At 36.9% G+C, this 15,448-nt stretch overlaps 2 protein-coding genes across 7 annotated transcripts; one reads left to right on the forward strand and one right to left on the reverse strand.

The window, feature by feature from the left end:
- Positions 1-1,800: 1,800 nt before the first annotated feature.
- Positions 1,801-7,461, reverse strand: LOC120447652 (presequence protease, mitochondrial). 3 transcript variants are annotated; one of them, XM_039629178.2, is made up of 3 exons: positions 7,320-7,461; positions 4,426-5,037; positions 1,801-4,362 (listed from the first exon to the last, which is right to left on the reverse strand). In XM_039629178.2, the coding sequence occupies exons 1-3, from the start codon at positions 7,352-7,354 to the stop codon at positions 1,836-1,838; spliced, it is 3,174 nt and encodes a 1,057-aa protein (XP_039485112.1). In that variant the 5' UTR covers positions 7,355-7,461; the 3' UTR covers positions 1,801-1,835. The 3 variants fall into 3 exon arrangements, with proteins under 3 accessions (XP_039485112.1, XP_039485103.1, XP_039485119.1); XM_039629169.2 differs by lacking the exon at positions 7,320-7,461 and adding an exon at positions 5,905-6,369; XM_039629185.2 differs by lacking the exon at positions 7,320-7,461 and adding an exon at positions 5,109-5,283.
- LOC120447670 lies at positions 5,360-6,808 on the forward strand. Of its 4 annotated transcripts, none has more exons than XM_039629205.1 (3): positions 5,360-5,520; positions 5,580-5,788; positions 6,457-6,808. In XM_039629205.1, the coding sequence occupies exons 1-3, from the start codon at positions 5,436-5,438 to the stop codon at positions 6,637-6,639; spliced, it is 477 nt and encodes a 158-aa protein (XP_039485139.1). In that variant the 5' UTR covers positions 5,360-5,435; the 3' UTR covers positions 6,640-6,808. The 4 variants fall into 4 exon arrangements, 2 of the variants coding, with proteins under 2 accessions (XP_039485139.1, XP_039485132.1); XM_039629198.1 differs by having other exon boundaries at positions 5,380-5,520; positions 5,577-5,788; XR_005616061.1 differs by lacking the exons at positions 5,360-5,520; positions 5,580-5,788 and adding an exon at positions 6,259-6,396.
- Positions 7,462-15,448: the final 7,987 nt, after the last annotated feature.

Here is a 15,448-nt window from a genome sequence, read left to right on the forward strand (position 1 = left end):
AAATTATATATAAGATTCGTTGAAAAGAACGTAGCAGGTAGAAGGAAGCATTTTCGACACTATATTCTAGATCAGGATCAACAGCCGAGTCGATCTGACTATGTCCGTCGGTTCCTCTACCCCTTTGTCATCCAATCCGTACAAACGAGCGAGGAGGTGGAGTGACGGTTAGTTTCGTGACGGATCGACATATTATTGTCTCAAGTTTATATTATTCTTAATTCTTTAGGTTGATTCCCCGACTCTCAGCTTATGGATGTTTTGCAGTTTTTGAAACAAACTTATGGGCGTGACAACATTTGAAAACAGCTTCGAAAAATTAACTAGCACCAAACAATTAAGGTTTGAATAAGTCCTCTACCTATATTGTAGGGTTTAAAGGGAGATGAAATAGCTTTTTAGAAAGGGTAAACCATTCACTTATCAGGAAATAAAAATAGCTACAATTGTTCTATTAACTTTTATCTTATTTAAAAATTTTATTAAGAACGACGAGAGTCGGCGAACAAAAATAGCACCACTTCATGAAAAATGGTTAAATGTTTAATTTTAGACTTTAATTTTTAAAACTAACTAATAAGAAATGTTTGCGTATCAAAACTATGCCCATCTCACTAATTTAATTTATCCGACCAAGGGTTTTCAATGGGATTTCGTTCTGGGGACTGTGTAGACCAATCCAAAACAGAATCCAATTTATTTTGGAACCAATCCTTTTCTTTTGGTCCTTGTGGTCATAGTCTTTTTGGAAACCCATTTTAGCGGTATATCGTATTCGGCAAAGGGCATCACCGTCTCCAATATATCCCCATACACATTTTGATCCATGATGGTTTTCATCCAATGTTCTCCATAGAACGAGAAAGAAGCCCATACCATTATCGTGTTTAATTGTTTCTACTGTGCGATTTGGCTTAGATTGGGTGTTCTTAGGACGTCCTACATACGATCGAGATCCATGGCCACCAAAAATAACAACCTTGCTTTTATGTTCCCCCAAATTTTTAAATTTTTCGTATAATCAATTATATTATATGTTCCTTGGCGAACTTAATGCGCTTGGGTATATGTATCCCATTTAGTGGGACTTTCCTTGAACTAGAGCCTTTTAAACCCCCTTCCCTGAGACATTTTCGAACATTATCATTTTGTTCAAACATTGAAGGATTCGACCAATATTTCTGTATGATTTTCCTTCAGAAATTATTTTATCATGTTACGTTTATCTGAATTACAAAACTTTCCACGTCCCATTTTAACTTTCTCAACTTACCTCAACTTTCTAGCCTTTAAAGTTATCGAGATTATAGGGACGGACATGGCCAGATCGACTCGGATAGTGATCCTGATCAAGAATATGTTTACTTTATAGGGTTCGAAGTATTTGTTACATACTTTTCAACGAATCTAGTATATCCTTCTTCGTGTTTTTTCCAAATTTGAGTCCTTGTGACTTCTTTTTGTCACTGTTTTCGTAATACATTTATTAATCAAACTGTTCTTTCAATGCCATCAATTTTTGATGCCATAAACTAGTTATTTGTTATAAACTTGATGCTATAATATTGATATTCTACAAAAAAAATCTAAACATTTTTTAATGGAAGGTTTTCGTCGTCGCTTTTATCTTACCTCGGTAAAATGTGTTTTTCAATAATTTTCTAATAAACGACAAATAATAGCAAAATAAAAGTATTTTGAAATACTTTACTACAATAACTAGTTTTGATATTAAAAAATGTAGACATTAGCGTTGTATCCCTTTGGTAGTATGTGAAAGAAATAAATCAATAAAAAGGGTTAAGTTAATGAATATATTTTATATATATACATTGTTAAATATTTATTATCCATTTTTGGCTAGTTTCAAACTCTAAATTTTTATTCACAGGGCCCAAAATGCATTTTCCATAATGCATGGACTCTTTTCCGAAGTAATTTTCTATAGCACCCCGCAGGTCATTAATAGTTACAGAAAGAATTCGATTACGATACCTATCAAAATCCTCTTGTGACACTTCATAGAGGAAATAATCAATGCCAATATTTCCAGGAGCTATTGGAGAGTCTAATTGCTGCAACACACCAAGCTTTGCCTCAAAAAGAGATTGTTGATCAATTACATTTTGGTTCGACTGTAACCATTCATAAGTTTCATCGAAAGCGGTAAGGGTTTTAATTGAGTGTGGGTCTCGGTAGCTATAAAAACTGAAAATCCCGTCTGAGCTGATTTTCGCACCAGCTCCGTAAGCCCCATTCTGCTCACGAATCACAGGCAAAAGATATTTGGCTGTCACCAATTTTGCAAGAACTCGCAGTGTTGGATGGTCTTGGTGGAGATATGGGACTGTGAACAAAGCTTTTGCACAGTAATTCACTGGTATGTTCATCACGTATTGTTGACAGCTGGGTTCAAAAAAATTTATATTACGACTGGTTTTCGTTTTTTCAAATGCTGACAGAGTCTCCAAAAATATTTCGTAATTATGTATAGCAGATGGCATATAAGATTGTGTGGTGTTAATGGCACCACGCATATTGTTCTTGTTAAAAACTTTTGTTACAATTTCGGACAATTTATCACAAATTTCTACCATGCTAGTTGATTTTACGAAATTTTTCATAAAGTCTATATGATCTACCCCATATAGTAAGGATTTGAGTTTACCAGCATCACACACTTGTGAAGTTGCTCCCAACATTGCATACAAATGACCAGAACTTGCCACTCCCACAGATATATATGATATATAATTTTCTATAAGCATTTTAAGACGCTCAGAGTCATCAAACTTAACATTTTTAAACAACTCTTTGGTCAAGCAAAACATGTCCGGGACATTGTTATTAAGTGCATGTGTGTTCATCATTACGCTTAGACTATAACTTTTTGAATCCTTTACATCTTCAATCAAATGTAACTTTAAATCAATACCACCCGTTTTTAAGAGGATACGCTTATCGAACTCCCTATAATTATAGTTAGTTGTGCCCATGGCACTAATAATATTGCAAATAAGTGGCATAAGCTGAGTTTCCTTATGACTTAGGCCTGATATATTGAATATGCACTTAAAATAAGTAATTTCATTGGTCGGAACCTTGCAAATCTGGGTCCGAACATTTTGCACATTTTGTATGAAATACTTAGGCCATTTTGGTGGATCTCTTACATCATTCATTGTCAAACAAGGCAATATATCAGTATTTGACTTAGCCTTTTGATATAAATCCAATTTCAGTCCACTCTTATATATTTTTTTTAACTTAGCTTCATCAAGGAGTTTTACTTTTTGCTCTATCAACTCTAACTCAGCCTTTTTGAATTTATCCTCATATGCCTCATCAGGTGACATAGTCAATGTTAGTCTATGATTGTTATTGGCAAAATATTCCTCTATTTTTTCTTGAAAATAGTTTCTATTATGGCTTATGCGTTCTCGCAGCCGCGATATCATATCCGATACGCGGAGGTTGCTGACTACATCGCCATCATGATTCCATAAAGCTGTCGAATTGAAAAGCAAAGTATTTCCGAAGTGGGGGCTCTGGTGTTTCAAAGACAACTCAAGATTATGCAGAACACTTTCCACATGCTGGGAATCAAACCCACTATTCATAGAATCAACAATAGTTTTGTCAAAAATTTCGATGCATTTTTTGAAGTCGTCAACTCGAAGGTCTTGTAATCCAACGACAAAAGCTGTGTCCTTAGTATCAGAAGAATATCCAGTGGTTTGATTATACCCACCCGAAAAATTTGGTTCTATAAGGTTTTTGTAAAAAGGAGAGTTAGGCCCACGAATAAGTACCTCAGATAGTACGTGTAATTCAAAACTTTCTTGTATGTTGGTCACATCACACATCAACAGTGCAATAGCAATTTGGTTCTGTCGATCAATTGTCGCACCCATGTTATCTAGTCTACTCGATATATGTACAAAACGAGGCTGAGTCCAACGCTCTTGCTGACGTATCAGACTGTAAGAGTTGTCAACCCAGCTTTGATCTGATAAATACTCATTATCGAGAAGTGCAAGCGTTTTAATTGGATCATGTAATCCGTAGGAATATATGCGAGCATTACTTGGGTGATAATATTTTTTGTGGAATTCAACTAAATCCTTGTGTGCTAACTTGGGTATTTCCAATGGATTTCCGCCAGACACATATCGATATGTGTGATCAGGGAGAATGTTATTGAGGAGGTTCTGGCTAAATATCTGCGCGTTTTCAGAAAACGCACCTTTCATTTCGTTATAAACAACTCCTTTGATTACAAGCTTGGAATTTTGATCCAATATATCTTTGTTTTCTAGCCTCCAGCCCTCTTGTAGAAAATCTAAAAACGCCAGGTTTGGCCTAGAAAAGGAGAAATTACGAAATATCGTCATTAAGGTATATCGGTACGTATTTACATCTTACCTGAATACGGCATCTAAATAAATACGTTGCAAGTTCCTAAAATCTATCTCATTCATTGTGGAAAACGGATAAATAGTGTAATCTGGACCAGTCATTGCATTCATAAGCGTCGCTACCGATCGGTTAAGCATTTTAAAGAAAGGATCCCTGACAGGATATTTTTGTGAGCCGCATAACGATAAATGCTCTAAAATATGCGGTAAACCAGTAGAATCAAAAGGCGTAGTTCGAAAATTAATGGAAAACACGTTGTTTGAATCATTTCGGTCGATATGCCATAATTCTGTACCCGTGCGCTCATAACGGAAAGTATACGACGTAAGTTCAAACTCAGAAATGTGTTCAACACGTTCGCATTGAAAGCCATGATATATCTTTCCTTCTTCATACTTGTATTTCCGTTTATCATTTACATGTGGTATGCAACCAAATTGTTGGGGAGATAATTTGGGCTCCTTGGCATGGACTCCAGGAATGTCCTTATATGTGGACACCGACTTAAAATTTATAAATTGATTCCTCAAGACTTGGTTATGTAAAGACCACAGCAGCTTCCATCGCGACAACATTGCACCTTCTAAAAACGGATTCATCACCATCCGAAGTGAATTGCTGAAAACATGAGAATAAATTTGTATGTTTGTACATGTGTACAAATGATTATAGCAAAGAATTATACATACTTATGTGTTTATGTAAATTAATAAGTTATTTACATATGTATATTTCTACCAGCTATTTACACGGTAGGGATGTTTTATTTATTGGGTATTTTATTGAGAAGCGGGGCTTCCTAGAAAAAGTCTGGTGAGTTAGTTTTATATTTAGTTATTTCTAAGGAGGACCGCTCGCTTGAAATAAAACATCTGGACTAGAGCTGGGAAAAACATCGGCGATACATCGATGTTTTCAAAACATCGGAAACATCGAGATTTTAAAACATCGATGTTCGATGTTTCCGCTTTACAAAATTTTTTTATTTATCAATTCAATAAAATTAACTTAAATATATGATCAGATTTAACAGATTGTGTTTAATATTGGTGTTGGCGGCATTTGGGATGGAGAAGATAATGAAAGAGCAGAACAGCAATGGTAAGTAGACTATTTAGTTACAATTATATGATTTGTAATGTAAATTTTTGCCAAAGTAGTTGCCGGGAAAGACGAACAAAACGACGCCGCCGAGGGTATGCTCCCAAATAAGAGGAAAAAATATGGGACATCTTGTGTTTGGAATTATTTTGACAAATCGGCTGATGGCAAGACAGCCAAATGTATTAAATGTGGCAAAACTTATCAAACAAGTGGGAATACGACCAACTTGTCTTGCCACTTAAAGAGGATACATCCTAATTTTACAGTAAGTGATTTGCCACAAAGGCAACAGCCGTCAATTCTGTCATTCATTGAGAAAAAATATGAAACATCGTCGAACCGAAAACAAACACTGGACAGTGCCTTATGCTCCTACATTACCTCAGACTTGCGCCCTTTTTCAGTGGTGGAAAATAAAGGCTTCCGAAATTTCGTAAGCCACCTTGATCCAAGGTATAAATTGCCTTCACGAACCACATTGAGAAACGTTTCGATGGCAAATGCATACGCAGAAAAGAAGGCCAAATTGTTCGAACTTTTAAAAAACGTAAAGCACTGTGCAATTACTTCCGATTGCTGGACGTCAAGAGCAAACGAGTGCTATGTTACTGTGACGTGCCACCTCGTGACAGCGGACTTCGAATTGCGCAACGCTGTTTTGGCCACTGAGAAGCTCATCGACGAAACGACCCACTCTTCGGAAAACATAGCAAACATGAAAACGTCAAACCCATTTTAGAAAAGTGTAAGCGCATTGTTGCCTTTTTTAAAAGTAGCACAATTGCCTATGCCAAATTTAGAGAGGCGCAGGATTGCGAACGCCCATATAGTTTGAAGCAAGAGTGTCCAACCAGGTGGAACAGCGCCTTTTACGTGGTGGAACGATAATAGTTTAGTTGGTAACCAACTTAATCCAATTTCTTCTTTTAACAGATATCAAATGACACCGCATTCAAAACATGCGTTTTAAAGTACTTCTGCGTTCCGGCCACTTCCACTGAAAGTGAACAAATGTTTAGCAAGGCAGGACTGGTTATAAGAGAAAAGCGGAGCTCGATAAAAGCCAAAAATGTTAATGTGATTTTATTTTTAAGCAAAAATGACTGGATAAATTAATTTAAGTTATGTATCTTTTTTTTTTTGAGTAGAACTCAATGTTATTTTTTATTTTATCAATTGAATTGTTATTTTATTTTAATTTTTTTGTTTTTTCCTTTTTATGTTTAAGAAGTAAAAACTATAAGGAAACTATGGATCTCTAATAAAGCTTTTTTTTTATAAACAACTTGTATCCATTTGATTTATTTATGTGGAATAAAATACACTACAAAAAAAAAACCCCTAAAAAGTTCGATGTATCGATACATCAATGTTTTTTTCTGAAAAACATCGCAACATCGATGTAGGTAAACATCGATGTTTTTCCAGCTCTAATCAGGACTGAAATTAAAAGTAAACAACCTGTGTGCTGCGTAATTGTCCCCAGCATTTGTATTCATCAACTACAAGGCCACAATATAAATATATAAAATAGCGACTTGTATTTGATTACCAATGAATTAAAAAATTTTTTTGACCACTTCCTATAGGATACTGATAAATGAATTTTCATTATTTTTAGTTATATTATAAGTTATCACTAATAGTAAGTTTTTCATTCATTACAAATTGGCTCTCCAAAAATACCTATATAATTATATTAATTATCGGGAATGACTTTGACGAACAGATTTTCATTCTTACCAAAATTTACTTAAATATGGTTACTAAAAGGTACATTAAGTACATTAACTCACCGATGTATAGAACCGCAAATACCAAATTTCCACATCTATAAATCTACAATATGATTATCTTTTTGTTAGCGCTTATTAATAATGTCAGGTGGAATTATAGTCTCGTCAAAACATATGAAGTACTGATATGTCAACCAGAGAATACCGATATGTCTTAATTCAGCACAGCACATCAGAAGAGATTTGGATTTTTATCAATTTTGAAACTTTGAAAATCATGTTTCCACGATGTGCGGAAGATATAGTTATTATACGTTTACTTTCGAACGACCATTTCAAGGTCAGTGGAAATTTGCAAAAACTATCAAAGCCTAGAAATCAAACTTACGCGCCTTTTCAATCGAAATCGATTAAATTTTTTCAAACACATAGTATTAACACAACCTTAAATCGAGCTATTAAGTGTTGTGCTAGTTTTTAGAGAGCACAATAGGAAAAAAACAGGAAAGAACGCTATAATCGAGTTCCTTGATTATCAGATACTCGTTACTCAAGTGGTGGAAGTGCAAACGAAAACTTAAATTTATTCCCAAAAAGATAGAAATTGGTAAAATAAATGAAAAATGAGAAAATTCAAACAAATTTTTAAAAGTGTGGGCGTGGCTAAAAATGTTTGGTAAATAGATAAAAATTTACAACACCTAAAAAATTTAAATACTCTTTGTCGTATTTAAAGTACGGTGTATTAATTAAACCATTAATCGCATTTTTGTTAAGAGAGATATACACTATAAAGTTCTTTATTGATTGCTCTATTGCTCCACTAAACGACGTTACATTTTAGCATCTTTTTAACTGTTCTTATAATAGAGTATCTCCACTATTCTATTGAAAAAGCTTCATTTAATTTTTTGTTACTTTTCATCCTAGTAAAGACTCCATATGTTTTGGTAAATAGAAACATGAAAATAGCCCTTTCTGACCACCTTAAAATTATACGTATTCTTTTATAATATTGAATGAAAAAAAATTTGGAATATGGATTCCTAAAGCGTTATAAACTTTAATATTTATACCCGTTACTCGTAGAGTAAAAGGGTATACTAGATTCGTTGAAAAGTATGTAACAGGCAGAAGGAAGCGTTTCCGGCCATATAAAGTATATATATTCTTGATCAGGATCGGTAGCCGAGTCGATCTGGCCATGTCCGTCTGTCCGTCCGTCTGTCTGCCCGTCTGGCCGTCTGTCCGTATGAACGTCGAGATCTCAGGAACTACAAAAGCTAGAAAGTTGAGATTAAGTATACAGACATAGAACAGACAGGGACATAGACGCAGCGCAAGTTTGTCGATTCAGGTTGCCACGCCCACTCTAACGCCCACAAACCGCCCAAAACTGCCACGCCCACATTTTTGAAAAATGTTTTAATATTTTTTCATTTTTGTATTGGTCTTGTAAATTTCTATCGATTTGCAAAAAAACTTTTTGCCACGCCCACTCTAACGCCCACAAACCGCCCAAAGCTGCCACGATCACACTTTTGAAAAATGTTTTGATATTTTTTCATTTTTGTATTAGTCTTGTAAATTTCTATCGATTTGCCAAAAAACTTTTTGCCACGCCCACTCTAACGCCCACAAACCGCCAAAAACTGTCCTTCGCACATCCACTAGCTGAGTAACGGGTATCAGATAGTCGGGGAACTCGACTATAGCGTTCTCTCTTGTTTTTTTTTTTATTTGTACTGTGTGGTTATTAATTTTGTATTCTCTTATAATATGAGGACTATTTATATGTTTAAAAATCTGAATACTAATTTATCTTAAACTGTCCTTTGATTGTGGAGAGATGCGTAAGACTTTTCGCTTGGTAGTTGGGGTGCCTTATTTATTTATAGAGATTGCCGACGTTCGTCTTGGCTCATAGTTATTTTAGGTATTTTCTTTCTTATTATTTGAGAATAATTTGGAAACTATTTTAGTGCTTTCATCGGAATTAGCGTCTATTTTGCCTTATTAGGAGACTCTGATATATTGATCTGTTTAATAAACCTTCACTACACTGGCAAATCGATTGCTTGAGCTCGGTTTAGGCACGCCCGTTACAGTTAAAGACAACGAACGTAAGAACGAATAAGAATTTGATTTTTTGCCGCCCTATCCGACCACCAAGGCCTATCTGCCAGCGCCGATCTGCCAGCGTCGTTTGTCTGGCTACGCGGTTCTATCCAGACCGCCCAATGCGATGGGTTGGCAGCCCTATCAGTGGAGCCGCATCAAACAAAAAAGTAAAAAGTTAATTAATTGAAACTATTTTTGCTGTTGCGCTCTTTCTCACTTCTCGATCGTTAGTGCGAGAACCCGCGCACTACCTCTATAAAGTAAAATAAACTTAAAAACTGGCAATAATTGGTTTTCGGCAGGTTTAGGGGCTGTTTAATAACTGAAAAACTCAACATAGTAATTTAAGCATAGTAATCAACATAGTAATTGGAGCATTCTCGGGGACTCGGCTGAGACAGGCGTTGTGTTTTATGTTTTAATTTTTTGTTTGTGGTTTTTCTTTTTTTGCAAAATTTGGGGCTTTCAATTATTATAATTAAAATATTAAATGTATAATTATTATAATTAAAGACTTTCACGCACAAATCCGACTCCAAAATCCACCTGTTGGTGAGATAGCTGACATGGTTTTTCCTGTATCTAAAACACTATTCTAATCCAACATGAAAAGATCAGTATATGTGTATATACATAGGCAAATGGTCAAGGAGACTATCAAAAATTAAATTTGATAAAGCAATCCTATCCAGGGCTTTAAATAAAGTTAAGACGCAGATTTTTATATATATCATATTATATATTTCAATCGATAATCTAAAAATACGTTGTCCACTATATTGCACCAGTCGAAAAAAATGGTTTTCGCTCACAATGTAGACAATTCTCGGATTTTGTTGTAGCATGTAACATTCGATTGAAGTGGTGGGATTCTAGGATTCTGTCTTTGCGGGACACACTATCGGGTCCGGCACTAGCTCGTCGGCTCAAAGGTGTGTGGAGTTCTTGCTTATATAGGACCTAACACAAACTACACATTACTAATAGCAAGAGAGAACGCTATAGTCGAGTTCCCCGACTATCTGATACCCGTTACTCAGCTAGTGGAAGGGAGAAGGAGAGTCTTAAACACAGTTTTTGGCGGTTTGTGGGCGTTATAGTGGGCGTGGCAGAAAGTTTTTTGGCAAATCGATAGAAATTTACAAGACCAATATAAAAATGAAAAAATATCAAAACATTTTTCAAAAGTGTGGGCGTAGCAGCTTTGGGCGGTTTGAGGGCGTTAGAGTGGGCGTGGCAAAAAGTTTTTTGGTAAATCGATAGAAAATTACAAGACTTATTCAAAAATGAAAAAATTTCAAAACATTTTTCAAAAGTGTGGGCGTGGCAGTTTTGGGCGGTTTGTGGGCGTTAGATTGGGCGTGGCAACATGAATCGACAAACTTGCGCTGCTTCTATGTCTGTATGCTTAATCTCAACTTTCTAGCTTTTGTAGTTCCTGAGATCTCGACGTTCATACGGACGGACAGACGGACAGACGGACAGACGGACGGACAGACGGACAGACGGACGGACAGACGGACATGGCCAGATCGACTCGGCTACTGATCCTGATCAAGAATATATATACTTTATATGGTCGGAAACGCTTCCTTCTGCCTGTTACATACTTTTCAACGAATCTAGTATACCCTTTTACTCTACGAGTAACGGGTATAAAAAGGCGAAGAGATGAGTGTGCTTGCGACAAAATTGCTAGTTAACCTAATTTAAAAAAAAAGTAGGAATTATAGGGTGCAGAATTAAGAGAAAGGAAGGGAAGAAATAGAAAGAGGAAAATCTACCTTTTGCACAGTGACAGATGTTGCCTACCTATGATACCCTGCCGCTAGAGCATGGCTTTGGTGATCCCATTGATCACCCTACGACAGCGATAATATCAGTTGTGTTAAGTTATTGCTGTTTAATATCTCATTTTTAATTACTGATTCGCGAAAGTAATATTGATAAATATTTATATTTTATAAATTATAAATTCCATAAAGAGATAGTAACTACAGTGCAATTACCTGTAACATGGGCTTATAATTATGTATATTCAAATAAGAAAGAGAACGTATAGTAATTTCAACTAGATCTAGGGTATAAATTTATGCCAAATTAATAAACGATTAATATTAAAGATAATATTCGAATTATAATTTTAAATTCATTGATTTCTTTTTAATCTAGAGTTAAAATGAATGCTGGATTATTTTCTCCATATGCGAATTAAAATTTTAAATTCATTGATGTTGAGCTAATAAGAATTTGTATTAGCCTTTTTTGCAAATAAAAGACGATTTTTATGTTAGCGAATTCAAACGATTTATTTATTTCTTCTTTGAGAAATTTGGCAGCTATGCGCATGCATAGGGTATGAATACGAGGGTGAGAATATTACAAAGCGAACCGGATGTTGACACCAACTTGACATAAGTTAAGGTGCTGCTGGCAGCTGCGAGACCTGACAGCAATATTCGCGGTTTTTTTTATTTTGGGCTGGCGGCCTCCTCCTCCACACGGCGTAGGTTGCTTCTGTCGGACTTACGGAATCGGCCGTACAGGTTAGTTCGGCATTTCCTTGCCATGCATTCCTTCCAGGCTTTCAGTGTCCAGGCTTCGAGCATTTATTGCAGGTAACATGATGGGTTATTAAATGCGTGACCACACTTTCCGCACCTTGCTAGAAAGCGCGGTTTGCAATTTAACATATGGGCTCTGCAACTGGTCTTGATGTCATTGCTTTTCATTCCTTGTTGAACTGTTCCTCAACCTGACAAGCTTCGATCCCTTCTTCTAGTGAATTTTCCTTTCCCAGGAATCTTTTGATTTTTTGCATTTGCTGACGGAGTTGCTGCAAGAAATCCGCAAAGCTTTACGTGTCTAAAGGTGTCACGACTCTAAATAAGTGTTGATGCGGCTTTTAAAGATGTTTTCATTATTTTTGTCGGTGAGCTCACCAGCACACCAGGTAAAGAATATGCTACTGACTTTAGCTGGACTCCCCCCAAGAGTAGTAGCTTACTCCTCTTCTGCTTTTCGGTTTTAATACCCTCGGCGTCGAGGTATATTGTAAACGCCCTTAGTCATTTCACCCATTCGATTTATAGCTTGACTTGTAATTATTACCTAGCCTCAGTTCAATAATATCGCCAATTTACATTTGAGGTTTAGTTGTTGCATAAGATTTAATGTTAATTTTAAGTCTCTCTGTGTATTCGCTATGGAAATAAATGAGGATAAAAAGGAATGAAAAGAGAGAGAGAGCGCTTTATTGAGAGAGCGCGTGTATGAGAGTTTCTGTATAAGAGCGCTGTGGGGAAGGAGAACGAAAATCCCTGCTGAGCGTGGCTCAATGCGAGGTGAGGAGGAAGAAGAAACAAGAAGAGGAAAGACAGTTCGAAATGGCCTCCGAAAAGAACAGTAGTAACCAATGCGACTCGCTGCGCGACAGTGAAACAAATTATTAAACATTAACGACGCTAATAAAAATCTATCTCCGACATCAGAAGTGGGATCACCACACCTACAAAACAATTCGGAACAAAGTTTACGCGCGATAGTCGAAAGGCAAAATAAAGTGATAGCTGAATTATTAAAAGCGTCGGTGCCTGGCGCACGTTCTGTTTCCGCGACTCCACCGACATTCAACCCCGAAGCTGCTGACGCCGACGCAGCTGCATAGTGCAAAACGGCTAATATGATTCTGTGTGAACATCCTCAAGAAGGCGCATCTTTGGTGATGATGCTCAGCAAATCACTTCTCGGCAGTGCATCGCAGTGGCTTTCGCAAATTTGTTTTCCTGAATTGAGCTGGCTGCAGTTCAAGGAACTGCACAAGGCAATGGAGTGCCAATAGAGAAGAGCAGAAGAGAGGAACGAGAGAAACGAGACGAGACCAGGCTATAGCAGCGGCAGATCTACAGTTACGTGTTTCAAATGTGGCAACGTTGGACATATTGCATCGGCGTGTACGAAGAGACCAGCAACAGCGAACATAAGCATAGAGAGGAGAGTCGACACGTGTGCGGTAATTCAGCAGAACGGGACAGCAATACAGTTTGGTGAGTGGTTTCCATTTTTCTTTGATTCTGGTTCCGAATGCTCGTTAATAAAAGAAACAATTAGAGAGAAGCTTGCCGGCAAGAGATGCCATAATCTTGTAGTTTTGAGAGGCATAGGCGACAATGTTGTCAAGAGCAATTTTCAAATTCTGTCCATCTTGAATTGTTATTTCACGTAGTTGATAAGAAATGCCTTAAATACGATTGGGCAAGATATTTTTCAGCTTGGTTTTGGAGTTAATGTTAGAAAGTAACTTGTTCGATATTTACAAAACACAAAAAGTATTATCAATAAATGACGATAGCATGTTAAATAAGGTCGACTCAATTGCTAGTGATAAATCAAAACTTAATGCTATATTGGCCAAATATTCGGAATTCTTCATTGATGGTATCCCATGTAGGCGTGTGACCACGGGTTCACTGGAAATCCGTTTGCTAGACATGAATAAAACTGTTCAAAGGCGACCGTATCGCCTCATCGAAGACGAAAGGCAGATAGTAAGGAATAAAATTGATCAAATGTTAGAAGCAAAGGTAATTAGACCTAGTAGCTCTCCCTTCGCTAGCCCTATGTTACTTGTGAAAAAGAAAGACGGCAGTGATAGGCTTTGTATTGACTATCGTAAGTATCCCTTGCCGTTAATATCAGACCAGATAGATCGTTTACGTGGCGGAAAATATTTGTCCAGTTTGGATATGGCCAATGGTTTTTATCAGGTGCCAATTCCTCCCGATTCTGTTGAGAGAACAGCTTTTGTGACCCCTGACCACCTATGCGGTGGTCTACATTGATGATGTGTTGATTGTCTCAGATTCTGAAGAGGAAGAAAACGAAAGATAGAGAAAGTGCTAAGCGTGTTATCAATATCAGGGTTTTCTTTCAATATAAAAAATGTCAATTTCTGCGAAATAGAAAAGAATACTTGGGTTTCGTTGTAAAGGAGGGTGAACTTAAGCCCAATCCACGAAAAATGCAGGCATTATCTCAACTTTCAGAACCAGGTTCAATCACACAGATACGACAGTTTATTGGTTTAGCATCTTACTTCAGGCAGTTCGTCCCTAGATTTTCGAAAGTGATGAAACCTTTGTACCAATTAACTTCGAAATTAAAAGATTTCAAATGGGAAAAAACAACATGAGGAAATTCGTCAAAGAATCATTAAAGTCCAGTAGTAATAATGATGACCCCAAATTTCCAATTGAATTGCACAAAGTAGAAGGAAAACGCAGGATAATCGAGTATTATAGCAAATGCACCACGTTAGCAGAATCTAAATACCACTCTTATGAGCTCGTAACATTGGCACTTTCGCCATTATTTAACCGGTAGACAGTTTACTGTGTATACAGACTGCAATTCTATTAAGGCGAGTCAGGATAAGGCGGTATTGATGGTGGTCGCGAGTGCATCGATGGTGGTCATTCATGCAACTCTTTGAGTTCCACGCTGAATATCGTAAGGGGAGCCAAATGGCTCATGTTGATTGCTTATCGAGGAATCCTGTCGCTGTAGAAGCACAAACAAATACAAGCAAAGTTGTGGAAGTACGAATTGACTTGGCAACTATCACACACAACTGGCTAGTATCCGAGCAGCAGCGCGATGAAAACATATCGAATATTATGAGCGAGTTGAATAGTGACGAGATGCAGAGAGGATTAGCGAACACGTATAAGATTAGAAAGAGTCTGTTGCATCGTATTATTCAAAGAAATGGCAAGACGCGATGCTTGCCTGTTATTCCGAGGGCGTTTAGACGGTTCGTTGTTAATCATATTCATGGGGCCATAATGCACATGGGTTGGCAGAAGACACTAGATGAGGTCTACGAGCAGTACTGGTTTGAAATATGGCAAAATATGTTAGGAAATTCGTAGAAAATGGCGTCACATGCAAATTATCAAAATCAGCGTCAGGCAAAACACAAACAGAGTTACATCCAATACCCAAAGTAGAGATACCGTGGCATACCATTCATATTGACATAAGTGGGAAATTGAGTGGCAAGAAAGACG

This window comes from Drosophila santomea, chromosome 2L, assembly GCF_016746245.2.
Source record: "Drosophila santomea strain STO CAGO 1482 chromosome 2L, Prin_Dsan_1.1, whole genome shotgun sequence".
NCBI classification, from domain to species: domain Eukaryota; kingdom Metazoa; phylum Arthropoda; class Insecta; order Diptera; family Drosophilidae; genus Drosophila; species Drosophila santomea.

Coding starts and splice junctions, on each gene's coding strand:
- LOC120447652 (XM_039629169.2), bottom strand. CDS start 6,029: ATGCATTTGCCATCGAAACGTTTCTCAATGTGGTTCGTGAAGGCAATT. Junction 5,038..5,904: donor AAAAAGGGCGCAAGTCTGAG/GTAATGTAGGAG, acceptor TCATGTTTTCAG/CAATTCACTTCGGATGGTGA. Junction 4,363..4,425: donor TATTTAGATGCCGTATTCAG/GTAAGATGTAAA, acceptor CTCCTTTTCTAG/GCCAAACCTGGCGTTTTTAG.
- LOC120447670 (XM_039629198.1), top strand. CDS start 5,436: ATGATCAGATTTAACAGATTGTGTTTAATATTGGTGTTGGCGGCATTT. Junction 5,521..5,576: donor GAAAGAGCAGAACAGCAATG/GTAAGTAGACTA, acceptor TTTTTGCCAAAG/TAGTTGCCGGGAAAGACGAA. Junction 5,789..6,456: donor GGATACATCCTAATTTTACA/GTAAGTGATTTG, acceptor TTCTTTTAACAG/ATATCAAATGACACCGCATT.